Genomic DNA, 14,225 nt, shown 5'->3' on the forward strand with positions numbered 1-14,225 from the left:
AATAGTTTATTCATTAATATTGATTAGACTATTATACACCACAGTAAAAGGTTTTTCAAGTTAATTAAAATATTAAATTTTCAACAAATTTTTCTTTAGATTTCACTTTTCTTTCAACTCTATTAAAAAATATGATTATATATATTCTATCATTAATTAGATATTTTACAATGTTCATTAATTATATGTATGTATATAATGTTGCGGCTCGGTCACCGACCGTCACAACATACGACGAAACAAGCGAGCACGTACACAGCCGCTATGCGGTCCCGCCGTGTGTATAAGACTCCACGCAAACAAGTGAGTGCTGGCACCACCGCTAGGTGGCCGCGCCGCTGGAGACCTTCTCGTGAGTCAAGTGCAGCCTCAGGTGTTATATCTAGACGCCACTGCGGCCGACCGGGCCGACTCAGGGCCTCTAAACTCCTCGTACCAGCATTAGTGGCGCCTCCTGGGATATATTCCTACGTGAGTGGGAACTAAATAGTATATCTGTCGATAAGAGTGAGTAATTGCTCGCCATGTTTGTATGGTAACACTGTTCTCACGTGCATTGGTTGAATCTCGTGGCTACACGTAGTACGTATATGTATACATTGTGTAATAAATAATCTACAATCTTATGATTATTTAAAAATAATAATAAAATAGGAATAAAAAAATTGTGCTAAATTGTAAGTGTAAAACATCGACACTTACAGGAAGACACTTTTTTCCTATGCGGGAAAATACAAAAAAGACTTTTTCACATAACCTATAAAATACTTCTGAGGAAGTTCAGGACGTTTATTTAAAATAAATCTACAATTTTGTTCAGTGCTATTTTTAAAAATGGTTAGGGCATGTTGCGTTCCTGCTTGCAACTCTGGGAAAGATGTGCCAGCACATTTATTTCCCAAAAATGTAGAACGTCGCAGGTTGTGGCTAGAAAATCTATGTATAAACCCATCAGAACTTGAAATACCAAAACTACGAGTATGCCATAAACATTTTGATAATAACGATTACAGTTGTTCTCCCACTAGACGAATTTTAAAAAGTACTGCGATTCCGTCAATACATTTAACATCAGTAGACGAAAATATGACTATACATACTACAGCAGTTACTAATATATTGATTGAACAGCAACATGAATCAAGAGAACAGCGTTCACCATGTATTAATCAAGAATTAATACATGGTGAACAGAGCTTACAACAGCAAGAGTCATTGGAGCAATAAATAACTGGAGCAATTCAACAATTAAAGGATACAATCACAATACAGCATGATGAACAGATGTTACAACAACAAAAATTATTAAATCAACAAACAAGAGAAATGCAACAATTAAAGGATGCAATCACGATACAGCATGTCGAACAGATGTTACAACACCAAGAGTTATTAAAGCAACAAACAGTAGAAATTCAACAATTAAAGGATACAATCACAATGCACCTTCACCAAAATCCGAAATTATATGCAAGACCTGATCTTGAAGATGTAAGTCGAAAAATATTTCTATCTCCAAGAGCAAGAAAATTGTATGACAAAACAGTACAATTAAAAAGACAGAAAAGATATCTCAAGAGACGCCTTAATCAAGTCACATCAAATACATCAAAATTAATAAAACAACGTGGAACAAATAAAAGCAGAATTGATGATACTGCAGCGGTAAGACAGCAAATTGTACACATGATTTCAAGGAATAGTAACGTAGCACCACAGGTATAATGTTGGTCCATGACAATTTATACAAATATATTAATATAAATTGTTTATATTAAGAAATTTATTAATGATCAACAATTTATATTAATGATCCATTGCCATCATTCTATTTCCTTAACTCCATTCCAATATTCTTTTAATTCTAACTTACTTATTCTTGTATTCTCTATATTTACACATTTATTATATTTTATTAGCTATTATTAGCTATTATTAATTTGTGTACATATTATTAATCACTTGTATATATTATTAATCATTTGTATATATTATTAATTATTTGTATATATTATTAATCATTTGTATATATTGATCATTAGTATATTAATCATTATTAAAACTTATTTCAATATTATATAAGTGTTTTTTATATTATACTTTATATATTTTTTTTATATTAATTAAACTTATATTATTTGTATTAATTATTTTTGGTACGCCTTTTTTAAGGCAAGGCGGTATACATTAGAAGAGAAAATGTTTTGTATTGGAATCTACCGCCGATCTCGTTCAGCTTATAAATTTCTATCAAAATATCTACTGTGTCCTTCTATCACTACTTTGGATACTCAACTGAGACATATTCCATTAAATTCTGGTTGTAACCCTATCATTTTTAAATATCTCCAATTGGTGGCAAAAGAAGTCAAGGACATTGAATTATACTGTGTACTAATTTGGGATGAAATGGCTATAGAACCAGCCATAAATTACGATTCCAAATCTGATAAAATTATTGGATTTGAAGATTGGGGAATGAAACGTACTAGAAAATTTGCAGATCATGCAATACTGTTTGCTGTACGATGTTTTGCTTCAGGTAATCACATGCCTATTGGATATGGATTTTGCCGAAATACAACAAATACAGTACAACTTATAAGGTGCATAAAAAACTGGCTAACGATTTTAATAAAATCTGGATTTAAACCAAAAGCAACTGTATGTGACCAAGGAGCTACAAATGTAGCTGCCATTCGCTTATTGATTGAAGATGCCAATCGTTTACGGTCTAAAATGCGTATAAATCCCAGTAAGTAGATACAATGTAGACATAATTTTATTAATCATGCAGTTGTAATTATTTTTTATAATTATTATGAAAAATGTAATGTTTTTTTTTTATTGCAGGTAATACTTTTCTTGTAGAAAAACAAGAAATTATTCCTTTTTATGATTACGTACACTTGCAAAAGGGAGTACGCAATAATTTATTAACAAAGGATTTACTTATTAATAAAAATGGAAAAAAGATTGATCAACAATATGCGTCATGGGATGATATTGTTATTATATATGAAATGGACAAATATTCATTGTTATGACAACGGCAAATGCCTAAACTGAATGATAAGCACATTTATCCAAATATGATACCTAAAATGAAGGTCAAATATGCAACGCAAGTACTCAGTCGTACAGTAGCAAATTTTATAGATATGGTATCAACTTTTAATCAAGGTAAAGTATATTACTAATAAATTTTATATATATATAAAACTTAAATATTGAAAATAAATTATATGTTGTAAAATATTTTTATGTAGATATATATGTAATATTCAAATTTCAAATTTTGTTGCAGGTAGTGCGAATACAAAAAAGGGCTTAATGCAGTTATCATCAAGTGCCAGGGCAACATCAGATGCAATATTATTTTTTGATAATCTTTTTGACTCTTTCAATGGGAATACATATCAAGGTAAAGTATATTACTTATTAATAAATAATGATATATTTATATATTTTAGTTTCATTATTTGTTAAATAATGAAACTAAAATATATAGTTAAAAATATAACTAAAAATATTATGAAATAAATATTTACAGGTCTTACCAGCACTATTACAAATACAAGTAATCATATACCGTTTTGGAGAAATGCATGCAGTAAACTTCGCCAAATGGAGTTTGTGGAGAAAAGGACTCATACAATTATTCGAAGAAATTTAACAAAATGTTTAGTACATTGGGTATGGACTATTCAAAGTGCAAAATATTTATGGTCTGAGCTTTATAAATCTAAATTTTCGTCATTTAATTTAAAATATATTAATCAAGACATAGTAGAAAATATTTTCAGTAAAATTAGAGATAATGGTCATAGAAACAATAATCCTTCACCTCTTCAATTTTCTGGCGCATTCAAAACAATAGTAACCACAAATTTTACATCAAAACATAATATTTCATCAAACTGCGAAGAAAGTAAAGAAGGCATGTCATTATCATTATTAAAAATATGTCATAATACTTTAAAAGAATCAGAAACAGAACAAAATGATAATATCGAATGTACTGAAGCAGCAATATCAGATGCAATTAATAAACATATGTTTGTAGATGCACAAAAAATAATAGCAATACTTGAAAAAGAAAAATCTATAACAGAATGTGAAGAATGTTTTAAAATTATAAAATATAATAGTATTTTGGACAGTGTTCAGCATGCATTAGACATAGGAGAATTACAATTTCCTCAATTCTGCCATGAAATAGAAGTAAAGGAAAAATTAAAAAAAATTCTAAGTACTGAAATATTTTCTAAAGTAATCATACATTGTTCTTCAGTACGAAATATTATCATAAATGTAACTGCACAACAATTTATTTTACAGTGGTGCAAATTTATTAATAATATCTTAACTGGAAAAATAGACGTAGAATCTGATACCAATTTTATGTATAATGAGGCTAGAAGAATATATTTGAATCGTTCCAAGAAAAAGAAATAAAAAGCGCCGGATAAATGTATAATGTTTTTGCGTACTTTATTTGTTTTTAGCGTTTTGACTCAGTTTTTATACATTTAATTTTACTTATAAAATTTATTTATGATTATTGTCTATATTGACTTAATTTACATAATTTATTCAGCTTTTATACATTTGATTTAATCTAAATAATTTATTTATAAAATTGTAATAGTTTTTGTAGGTAGATTATTTATATTCTGTCTTATTTCATTGTGAATATCTAAACTCATTATTGTTATTTATCTATTTATCATTCAGCGGCGAAGAACACTTTAGCATTATTACATTCTACTTTCCAGTTAATATTTTTTTTCATGTAAGGAAATGTTTTTATGTATTATATTATTTATTATAAAATTTATATTAATATTTTAAATGTATTATTCCTTTTTCCATTTATTATACAATTTGAATTAATATTTTAAATGTATTATTCTTTTTTTTTTCATATAGGATTATTTTAACATTGTAATGGAGCCATAGCACGGATAAGAACCATAAAACATTACCGACGTGGATTAATAGATATTGACGACGCTATATTTCTATAGTTAATTCCATTTTACCGGGGAATGTATCCCAGAAGGCGCCACAAATGCTGGTTACGCAAAACTACATGTAAATGCATGGGAGTTTGGTGGCCCTGGGCCGACTCACCACGACTCACTAGCTCACACTTCAGTGAGATTTTAAAGAAAATTGTTGCTTGTTGTAATTTGGAAACGAATACTTGTTCTAATTTTTTTCCAATGTAACGTCCCTTGAAAAAAAAGTTGATAAACTTGTTTCAATAAACTGATTACTGATCAGTAACTGATTATATTTTGTCAGTTACTGATCAGTAATCAGTTTATTGAAACAAGTTTATCAATTTTTTTTTAAGGGGTACGTGTGGAACGCTGTTCCATATAAAATTTTATATTTTTACATGTAAATAATATTTTGTATTGTTATTTAATCTTGAACATAAATTAAAATTATAATTCAAATTGAATCTTTTTTAACAAAAATGAAAAAGGATACAAGAGATTTTTTTTGTAAATTAAACATTTATTACGTTTACATTATTGTATTCTGTTTTAATAAATATAATTAATTTTTTAATGTTTAATATATATTACATGTAACGACATGAAAATAATATTAAGAATAACAATAAAAATAAAATAAACTGAAATAATTTATTTATTTAATTTTTTGCAATATTATTTAAATATCACATAAACATCACAGAAATATTGTGAAATATCACAGTAATATTACTATGAAATATCACAGTAATATTACTGTGATGCGTTTTCGCGGACATTTTGATATTACTGTGATATCACAGTAATATTTCGTGATATTTCTGCAATATTTCATTTGTAATATTGCAATGTAAAAGTGATATTGCTATGATATCACTGCAATATTACGTGCTATGTGGGATATGTATAGTATTTCAAATTTAGACAGAGTATATGCGAGTAACATCCGCGAACGGACCTGTTCGAACGTGTTTCGTCCGATTTTTTTATATAAGTTTACTCACAAAAAAGTTACACTCGCACACTATAGGAATCCCATTCACTCCAACAAAACTTTGCTGCTATGTTTTTCAAATTGTAATTGACCAAAAAAATTGATCAATCGAAAAGAGAGATTTCAAATTTTTTTTACTCCCTGGTTCGAACCTCCTATATCATTCCTCTTCATACAATAAACGATTGAAATTTTATAGGGGGGTCTCCCAGACCCTGTTATGTGTTTAAAAATTATCATTTTAGGTGAACTGATGAGGATAAAAGGAGAGTCGGGATAATTAACAAAGGAGTGTGCAAAGCGGTAAAAGTCAGAATTCTCACGTAGAAACGTTCGTTATATATTTCAATTGCTACAGTTTTGAGCCACAACAACAATATCAGAGTAAAAATAAGAACGTGTGACTAGCCCGCTGCTCCAAAATGACTCTCTTGAAAGTCGCCTAGTGTATCGCGAAATAGGAAATGTTTATAATCTTGCGCGATGAGTCCGATCAGGACATTTCTGTCTAACATGTTTACGATTACGATTTACATTCGTGATTCGCGTAAAATAATCGCGTGAATGCATAAATCGCCTACATCATAGAGAATTCATTTAAAAATGAAATTAAAGTTAAAGGATCATATTTTTATAAAAAAGAATGTTCCATTGGTTTTGATTTATAATTTAATGTTAATTTTGCAACATAAATAATGCTTATTTTATTATAAAATTAACGGACAATGGGATTTTCAAAAAATATGCTTTAGTTCTGTAAATATAATACGAATTTTAATACAAATTTAGTAATAAAAAGTAAGAATTACATCTTTATATATTTATTTAAACTATATGTATATATATATATATATATATATAGAGAGAGAGAGAGAGAGAGAGAGAGAGGAGTAAAATGACGAATTGTTAATTTTTCCAGGTTAATAACAAACAACAAACCGATGCTTAATTTATTAGACTTTAGATGGTAACAAATAATCTGTGGCAGTTTGATTTCAATCTGTCTATTAGAATAGATAATATAATGAGAAATGTGTTTTGGAAGCACCTATCCGTAACTTTTTAGTGTTCATAGGAAATGACATAATTATAATAAATATTTTTATTTTCTCTATAAAATCACAATATTGTATAGCTAAAAATGTATAATAATGTATTACAATTTTCAATTTTTGTATTACAATATTTTATATTTCATAAACAAATAAACATAGCGACTGGGGGTAAGATGACGAAAGTTGTGCATAGGCAAGATAATGCATTTGTGCATTAATTTTTTCGGTCTTAACAGCATTCTGACTATATATAACGCAATTTTAATCGCAATATATATTGTAATCATGTATATCACAATTATGTATATCACAATTTTAATAATTTTATTTTTGTAGATTATATAAATATTTTTTGTTTTATTTATGTTTTTTCTTTAACTGCATTGTAATATCAAAATTATATAAGATTATTATACTGTAATAAATCTTTTTTATTCATAAGAGCACATTTTTACTTTTATTTGACTGTTTTTCACCTCATTCGGTATTAAAAGTCATCTTACCCGCATATGGAGGCAAGATGACGAAATTGACATGTCCTAAAATATTTTAAATTTTAAAAAATTTTAGTTTATTTAACAATTTCTAATTTTTACTGATGATAAACAAAATTTCAGTAAATCTAAAAAAAAGTAGATTGTTATTTTTACATTACCACAGAAATTAGTAAAAATTGACAAACCTTAAGGTCGTCATCTTACCTCTCTCCCCCCTATGTGTGTGTGTGTGTGTGTGTGTGTGTGTGTGTGTGTGTATGATATGCGACATTCTTATAGTAACAAAAATTAAACACTTTTATTAGTAATAAATTTAAAAACTATAAATATTGCACAAATATATTGATAAAATGAAAAATATAAAAATTATTTATTTCTAAAACTTTACCGCGCCAAGCTGGAATTTTGGTTCTAGTTATGCACTATGCAATTTTTATGCCGACCTAACTATTGTAATAACAGCTTAAAGAGCGCGACTGTGGCGTCATATTCCCTCACCAATAAAGTTTTTTAAGGCGAAATACAGATGCGTGCCGCATGTATGTACTATACTGGAGTATACAATGCGGGAAATTTTGTTCAGACGCGAGTAATTCCACGATGGGTAGTAAGTGTAAGATGTTTATTTATCTATATAATATTCACACACTTATCTATTATAAATTTCTACTTAGCACATCATTTTTTGTAATTATTTCCAAAAATTCTTGAGATTAATTTTTTGATGTATTAAAAAGCTTTTACAACAGTGAAAATATTTTATTACTTTTAAATTAGCATGTAAGTCCTGAAAAATTTGATTCGAATTCAATTCGTGTTTGAATCAAAGAATTTGACGTGAACATTTCAGATACGAATCAATTTAATTATGAACATATAAAACATTTGATTTGATTCACTCTCAGTGATCTCACAAATGCTTGATTCATACATCTCTACCTTCTATTTTATTTTATTTACTTTTCGCATTAAGAGAAGGAGGTTACTAGTTTAGATAGTTGTTTTTAAAGCCATTCAAAAAAATTTTAATTAACGGCAATATAATTTTGCGGTATTCTATTGCGGCAGAACATGATCAATTTTGGGAAGCTCCAAGGAAAGAACCGCATGCGGGGCAATAGTGCTTATGTACTTGGCAACTGTCCATGCAATAAGGACAGCATGCACAACAGCAGCATCTGAAAAAGAATAATCCAAATTAATCAGATTTAATCATAGATAAGAACACTTTAAAATCTATGAACGAATAAGAAATTTAACCAGTCAATTAACAAATAAAACAAAAATAACATAATTATATTTTCAAGTAAAAAATTAAATCTGTATCAAAATAAATCTAAAAAATATAAATTACAAAGTTACACTAGACTAATGCAATTAAACATAAGATTAGCAGGCCTGCGTCAGTTACAACGGTTCTTATTGCTGAATTATAATTTTTAATTTTTATAATCTCTAACTTATTCAAACTGTGCATATTCAATTGGACTTGAAACACAATCATGAAACAAAACTACATAATATTAATGTTTTAAGAGCATCTATAAGATTCATTTCCTCAGAAAAACTGTAAAGAATTTTATTGCGAAAAAATAACACTTTAGCTAAGTTTTGACCCTGAATTTCCCAGCATTTCGTAGACATGCTTTAGTAGTCGAATTGGTAGGACGCTTGGAATTTGGGAAATTTATGTTCGAAAACCTGGATGAAGTGTTATATTTTTACAATAAAATTTTTTACAATTTTTCCAAGGAAAAAGAGATTTTATAGATGCTTTTAAAACATTAATATTATAAATTCCGGCTTTATCACTGTGTTTTAAGTCCGATGAATATGCGGCATACAGTTTGAATAAGTTGGAAATTGTAAAAATTAAAAATTATTATTTCACATTAAGAACTGCTGTGACTGATATAGGCTTTCAAAAAAACTTACATTACGAGTATGATATTTTTAACAATTTTGAAGATTTCTAAAAAAATTTAAAATATAAGAAATTTTTATTGTTAGAATTATTATGTCATAAGTTTTGTGTCAAGAAAGAGAATTTTCTTTTTAAAAAGTACTTAAAATTTTTTTTAGATATTATAATTTTTTTGAAAATTATATAATACAAAATCTTGGAATAATTCAAAATTTACAGAATTCTGAAATTTACATAATATATATTAAAAAATTCTAGAAAAGATATATACTTTCTCTGTATTTCTCAAATAAATATTCCAATATGTATAAAAGAAATTTTCTAAAAAGTTACAAAATTATATAGAAATTGTTAAAAATTTTGAAAAATCATGTAAAAAATTTAAAAAAAAATTATTAATGAAATCACCCTTTATTTTTCTTACCCGAACAAACAAAGAAGCATCGCCATAAAATGTGTCTTAGTGTTCGCTTCCGTTTCTACGCGCGTAGATATATTAGCGTGGCAGTGTGGACAGATCAAATGTTGACTCTCCTTGTTAAAAGCCGTACTCGTTATAACATGCACTGTATCTATAGTCACAAATTTATACATGCATTAAATTACAAAAAGACATATTAAGGATAAAAGTGTTAAGAATGTATTACACCTGTTTTTAAAACAAAAAAATTATGAAAAAAATTACAGATTGTTTTATATTGCATATGAAAGCAATACAATTAACATATTGAACACTTCCTTATTCTCTTTTGTTGTCTGCCAAGTGTATGCATAAGTTTTTTCCGGTTTTTTGGTAAAAAAAAACACGTAATTTTCAAGGGAAATTAATTTTTTTTATTCAAAATATTGGCCATCGGCTTCTACACATTTTGCCCATCTTTCAGGTAATTTATAAATACCATGCCAGAAAAATTGCTTGTCTTTTGCGGCAAACCATTTGTCGAGCCATTTTCCAACTTCCTTGAAATTGCTGAAGTGCTGCTCTGTGAGCGCGTGCCCCATTGATGCGAAGAGGTGATAGTCAGATGGCGCCAGGTCTGAGGAGTACGGCGGGTGCGGAAGGATGTCCAAGAAATTTTAAGGTGTCTTTCACTGGTTTTGCTGTGTGAGACGGCGCATTGTCGTGTAACAAAATCACTTTGCCATGTCTTCTGGCCCATTCCGGTCGTCTTTCGATTAATGCGTGGTTTAAATTAATCATTTGTTGGCGATAGCGTTGTGTATTAACGGTTTCGCCAGGCTTCAAGAGTTCATAATACACAATACCGCTCTGGTCCCACCAGACACAGAGCATGGTCTTCTTGCCGAAGCGATTTGGCCTTGGTATTGAAGGACCGGCTTCGCCAGGTGAAAGCCACGATTTTTTCCGCTTCGAGTTTTCAAAATAAATCCATTTTTTATCACCCGTCACAATTCGATACAAAAATGATTTTCTTTTGTGGCGTTGAAGCAGAATTTCACAAGTGACTTTACGATTTTCCATTTGACGTTTATTCAAATTGTGTGGGACCCATTTACCGAGTTTATTGATCTTTCCCATTGCTCGTAAACGTCTGCTAATTGTTTCTTGTAATACATGTAATGCTTCTGCTAATTGCCGTTGAGTTTGAGTTGAGTCATCATTCAATAATTTCTGCAATTGTTCGTCTTCGCATTTTTGTGGTCTACCAGAGCGCTCACTGTCTTTCACATTGAAATCACTACTTTAAATTGTCGAAACCATGTCTCACATGTTCTAATCGATGGAGCGTGTTCACCATATGTTTCTACCAGCAAACAATGACTTTCAACAGCCTTTTTCTTTTGATTAAATAAAAAAGCAATGCGTGCCGCAAATGTTGTTTTTCAGGCACAAAACTCGACATGAACACTGAACAATAAAACAAAGACGCTAGTTTTTGGCGGACTCAACTTGTGTGTGTTTGTAGTTCTATGTCAGACGAACAAAATGACGTATGTGTCAAATCAATACGCTGCGTACTTTTCGCTGGCGCCATCTCTTAGTGAAACCGGAAAAAACTTATGCATACACCTGGTATACGTTTTATTGCGCATTAGGCTTTACTTACTAACACGTAGAGAAAATTTATAAATTATACATATTATTATACAAAGTGCAATATAAACTATTATTACGGGGTAAGTTTCCTGTTTGTAAATATTTAATATATCGAACTTAGCTAATCTAAGCTTTTTTTGAAAGATATCCTGGTAAAAATTTTTGACAGAAAACGATAGAAATTAAGCAATAGAAAAGGATTGATGATTTGTGAATTCACAAACCAAAATCCATATTCGATAGAATTTTTATTGTATTGTTTTCTGATAGAAAACGATTCATATTAATGTATTTATTAACTAAAATCCATATTCAAAACGATAATATTTTTTCGATCGAAAATTTTTACTAGTATGCATTGTGTTCGTAAATATGTTACTGTAGAGAAATATTGTTTCTGCAGAATGAAGTGCTGTGTATCTGGCTGTGGAAATTATTTATGTCAAATATCAATAATTTTCATACATTGCCTGTTCCTAATAGTATTCCAATAAACGAAAATGAATTGAAATGAATATAAATAAATTCATTTTGACATTTTTGAATTTATACTCCAAATTTTTCGAATTTATTTGAATTCAAAAGTGTATATAAATACATCCGAATTGAACACAATGCGATTCAACGCGATAGTTCATTTCAATTCATTTAATTCCAAAAATAATATAATGAAACATGAATCCATTCGAATTCAAAATAATGAATAGCCTATTTCGTATTTCAGTCCGTTTGAGTCTATTTGAATTAAAAAATACTCCGGGACTTTAAGGCGATATTGGACTGACAGTGGAACTCACTCGACGTCGGTACAACAGATTGCTGTAGACTTTTTCTTCGACGAACTTTGGGTCGCGCGTGAGGTGAAGAGTAAGGGGAATAGGCTAGCGCTCTTTGTCAAACGCACTCATCTATCTTTGTTCTTCTGACTTTAGCGCCTCTAATGCAAGATTTCTGAACTATCATAAACACAATTTCTGCTCTTCTCACCAATCACGTGAAAATTACATAACTATTTTCATACATTTACATCTTTTATATTAAAGCTTTTAGGATCATTTTGCAAGCATCGTATTGTTCTTTGATTTAATTCACACCTTATTAGCTACTTATTTCATACACACAATGTCTAAAATTTTTATATGGGCACATGTTGTCACGAGTCAGCTGCAGAAACCGATAATTAAACTATAATTTTTTAATTAACTTTTGTTTTTTGTATTAAATTATAACTAGCCAGATATGTTTTTGTCACTACTTTAATTGCGTAAAAAGATTTTGCGATCCGTAAATTAAGAGTTATCTGTGCATAAAAATAAGCACGTATAGAGATCGGTCCAGCATCGCCTTAAAGGGCAAACTCGGATAAATTATAATAAATTGCAATTTTCAATTCATTTAAATTTATTTTTATTTGCTGGGATCTAACAAGAAAAAAATGGCAGCAGCGATCTAGTCTAACCAACACCATGTAACGCTTCTTTGATTAATTTAGGACTCTAATATTACTGTATTCTCATTAGTCGTAATACTACTACGTAAGAAATTGACAAGAACTTGTTAGTTTTATTCAATGGTTGAAACAATTTTTTTTAACAAAAATATACGTAGACATGTATTTAGTATCAAAACGCATATTTTCCGACAAAAATATGCGTAGACATGTGCCCAGTATCAAAACGCATACGAGGTGTGTTCAAAAAGTAACGGGAATTTTTAAATTTCGCGGGTTTGGAGAGTCCGACAGTGAAATTTTTTTTTTTGTTTATGTTGGTATACATGCCCCTGAAGTATGCTGAAATGTTGAGCTGTATTCATTGTTTACTTTGTCTGTGGCAGCCGCTAAGGTTGCACGTGTTTTTATGAGCTCGGCGATTTTCGTTTCTAACCACGATAATGCACCTGCTCACACTTCATTGCTTGTTTGTGAATTTTTGGCCAAAAACAATACTGTAATGATGCCCCAGCCTCCATATTCGCCAGACATGGCTCCGTGTGACTTTTTCCTATTTCCAAAAATAAAGAGAACCTTAAAGGGCCGTCGTTTTACAAGCATAGATGACATTAAAAGCGCATCGCTGAAAGAGCTAAAAGCTATCCCAAAGATCGAGTTTGAGAAGTGTTTCGGGGATTGGAAGAAGCGCTGGCATAAGTGCATAATATCTAATGGTGACTATTTTGAAAGCGACAATATTAATGTAGACGAATAAATAAATATTTTTTTCAAAAAACGAAAATTCCCAATATTTTTTGAACACACCTCGTATGTAGGCTTTCAGACTTGCTCGTTAATCACTCATTGTCAAATAAGCAAGTCTAAGAACACGTTTTACAAATTATGCGCTATATATTAAGCCAGCAAAATCTGAACAGAGTTTGAGCTAATATCGGTAATATCATGGCAAAAAGTTAAACTCAATGTACATTGTGATGTAACGATAAAAATGCTACAAAAATTTAACAGAATTTAGCAGAATTAAGCAAAAAAAGACAAAATTAAAACATTATGTTGCTAGTATTATTTTTCAACAGAATGTACTGAAATTTAACACAGCCTGCTGTTTAATAATAAAATTGTAATAATAAAAAATCGTCACAAATTGAACTTGTATGTGAGGACTTGTATATGATAGTAGAAATGTAGAAGACATAATATACAATCAACTCGTGATAACAAAAATGCCAGACAT

General features: G+C 29.6%; 3 protein-coding genes across 3 annotated transcripts in view; 2 read left to right on the plus strand and 1 right to left on the minus strand.

Moving 5' to 3' along the window:
* The first annotated feature begins 834 nt into the window (after positions 1 to 834).
* Positions 835 to 1,227, plus strand: LOC105206991 (THAP domain-containing protein 11). Its single transcript, XM_026139528.2, has one exon. The coding sequence runs from the start codon at positions 835 to 837 to the stop codon at positions 1,225 to 1,227; it is 393 nt and encodes a 130-aa protein (XP_025995313.2).
* Positions 1,228 to 1,258: 31 nt separating this feature from the next.
* Positions 1,259 to 2,857, plus strand: LOC120359768. Its single transcript, XM_039458754.1, has 3 exons — positions 1,259 to 1,719; positions 2,173 to 2,606; positions 2,854 to 2,857. Exons 1-3 carry the CDS (start codon positions 1,285 to 1,287, stop codon positions 2,855 to 2,857), a joined length of 873 nt encoding a protein of 290 aa, XP_039314688.1. The 5' UTR covers positions 1,259 to 1,284.
* A 4,056-nt stretch (positions 2,858 to 6,913) lies between these two features.
* LOC105200998 (lipopolysaccharide-induced tumor necrosis factor-alpha factor homolog) overlaps positions 6,914 to 14,225 on the minus strand; it is a 32,016-nt gene continuing 24,704 nt past the window's right edge. The window contains exons 3-4 of the mRNA XM_011168816.3: positions 9,904 to 10,051; positions 6,914 to 8,733 (exon numbers count right to left, since the gene is read on the minus strand). Of these exons, the coding sequence (XP_011167118.1) occupies positions 8,631 to 8,733; positions 9,904 to 10,051 (251 nt within the window). The 3' untranslated portion in view covers positions 6,914 to 8,630. The remainder of the gene's footprint in view (positions 8,734 to 9,903; positions 10,052 to 14,225) is intronic.

This window comes from Solenopsis invicta, chromosome 16 (assembly GCF_016802725.1).
Source record: "Solenopsis invicta isolate M01_SB chromosome 16, UNIL_Sinv_3.0, whole genome shotgun sequence".
Classification (NCBI taxonomy): Eukaryota; Metazoa; Arthropoda; class Insecta; order Hymenoptera; family Formicidae; genus Solenopsis; species Solenopsis invicta.

Excerpts from the sequence above, each read along its gene's own strand:
- LOC120359768 (XM_039458754.1), top strand. The coding sequence starts at position 1,285 with ATGTTACAACAACAAAAATTATTAAATCAACAAACAAGAGAAATGCAA. Across the intron at positions 1,720-2,172 it reads ATAGTAACGTAGCACCACAG|GCAAGGCGGTATACATTAGA; the intron begins GTATAATGTTGG and ends GCCTTTTTTAAG.
- LOC105206991 (XM_026139528.2), top strand. The coding sequence starts at position 835 with ATGGTTAGGGCATGTTGCGTTCCTGCTTGCAACTCTGGGAAAGATGTG.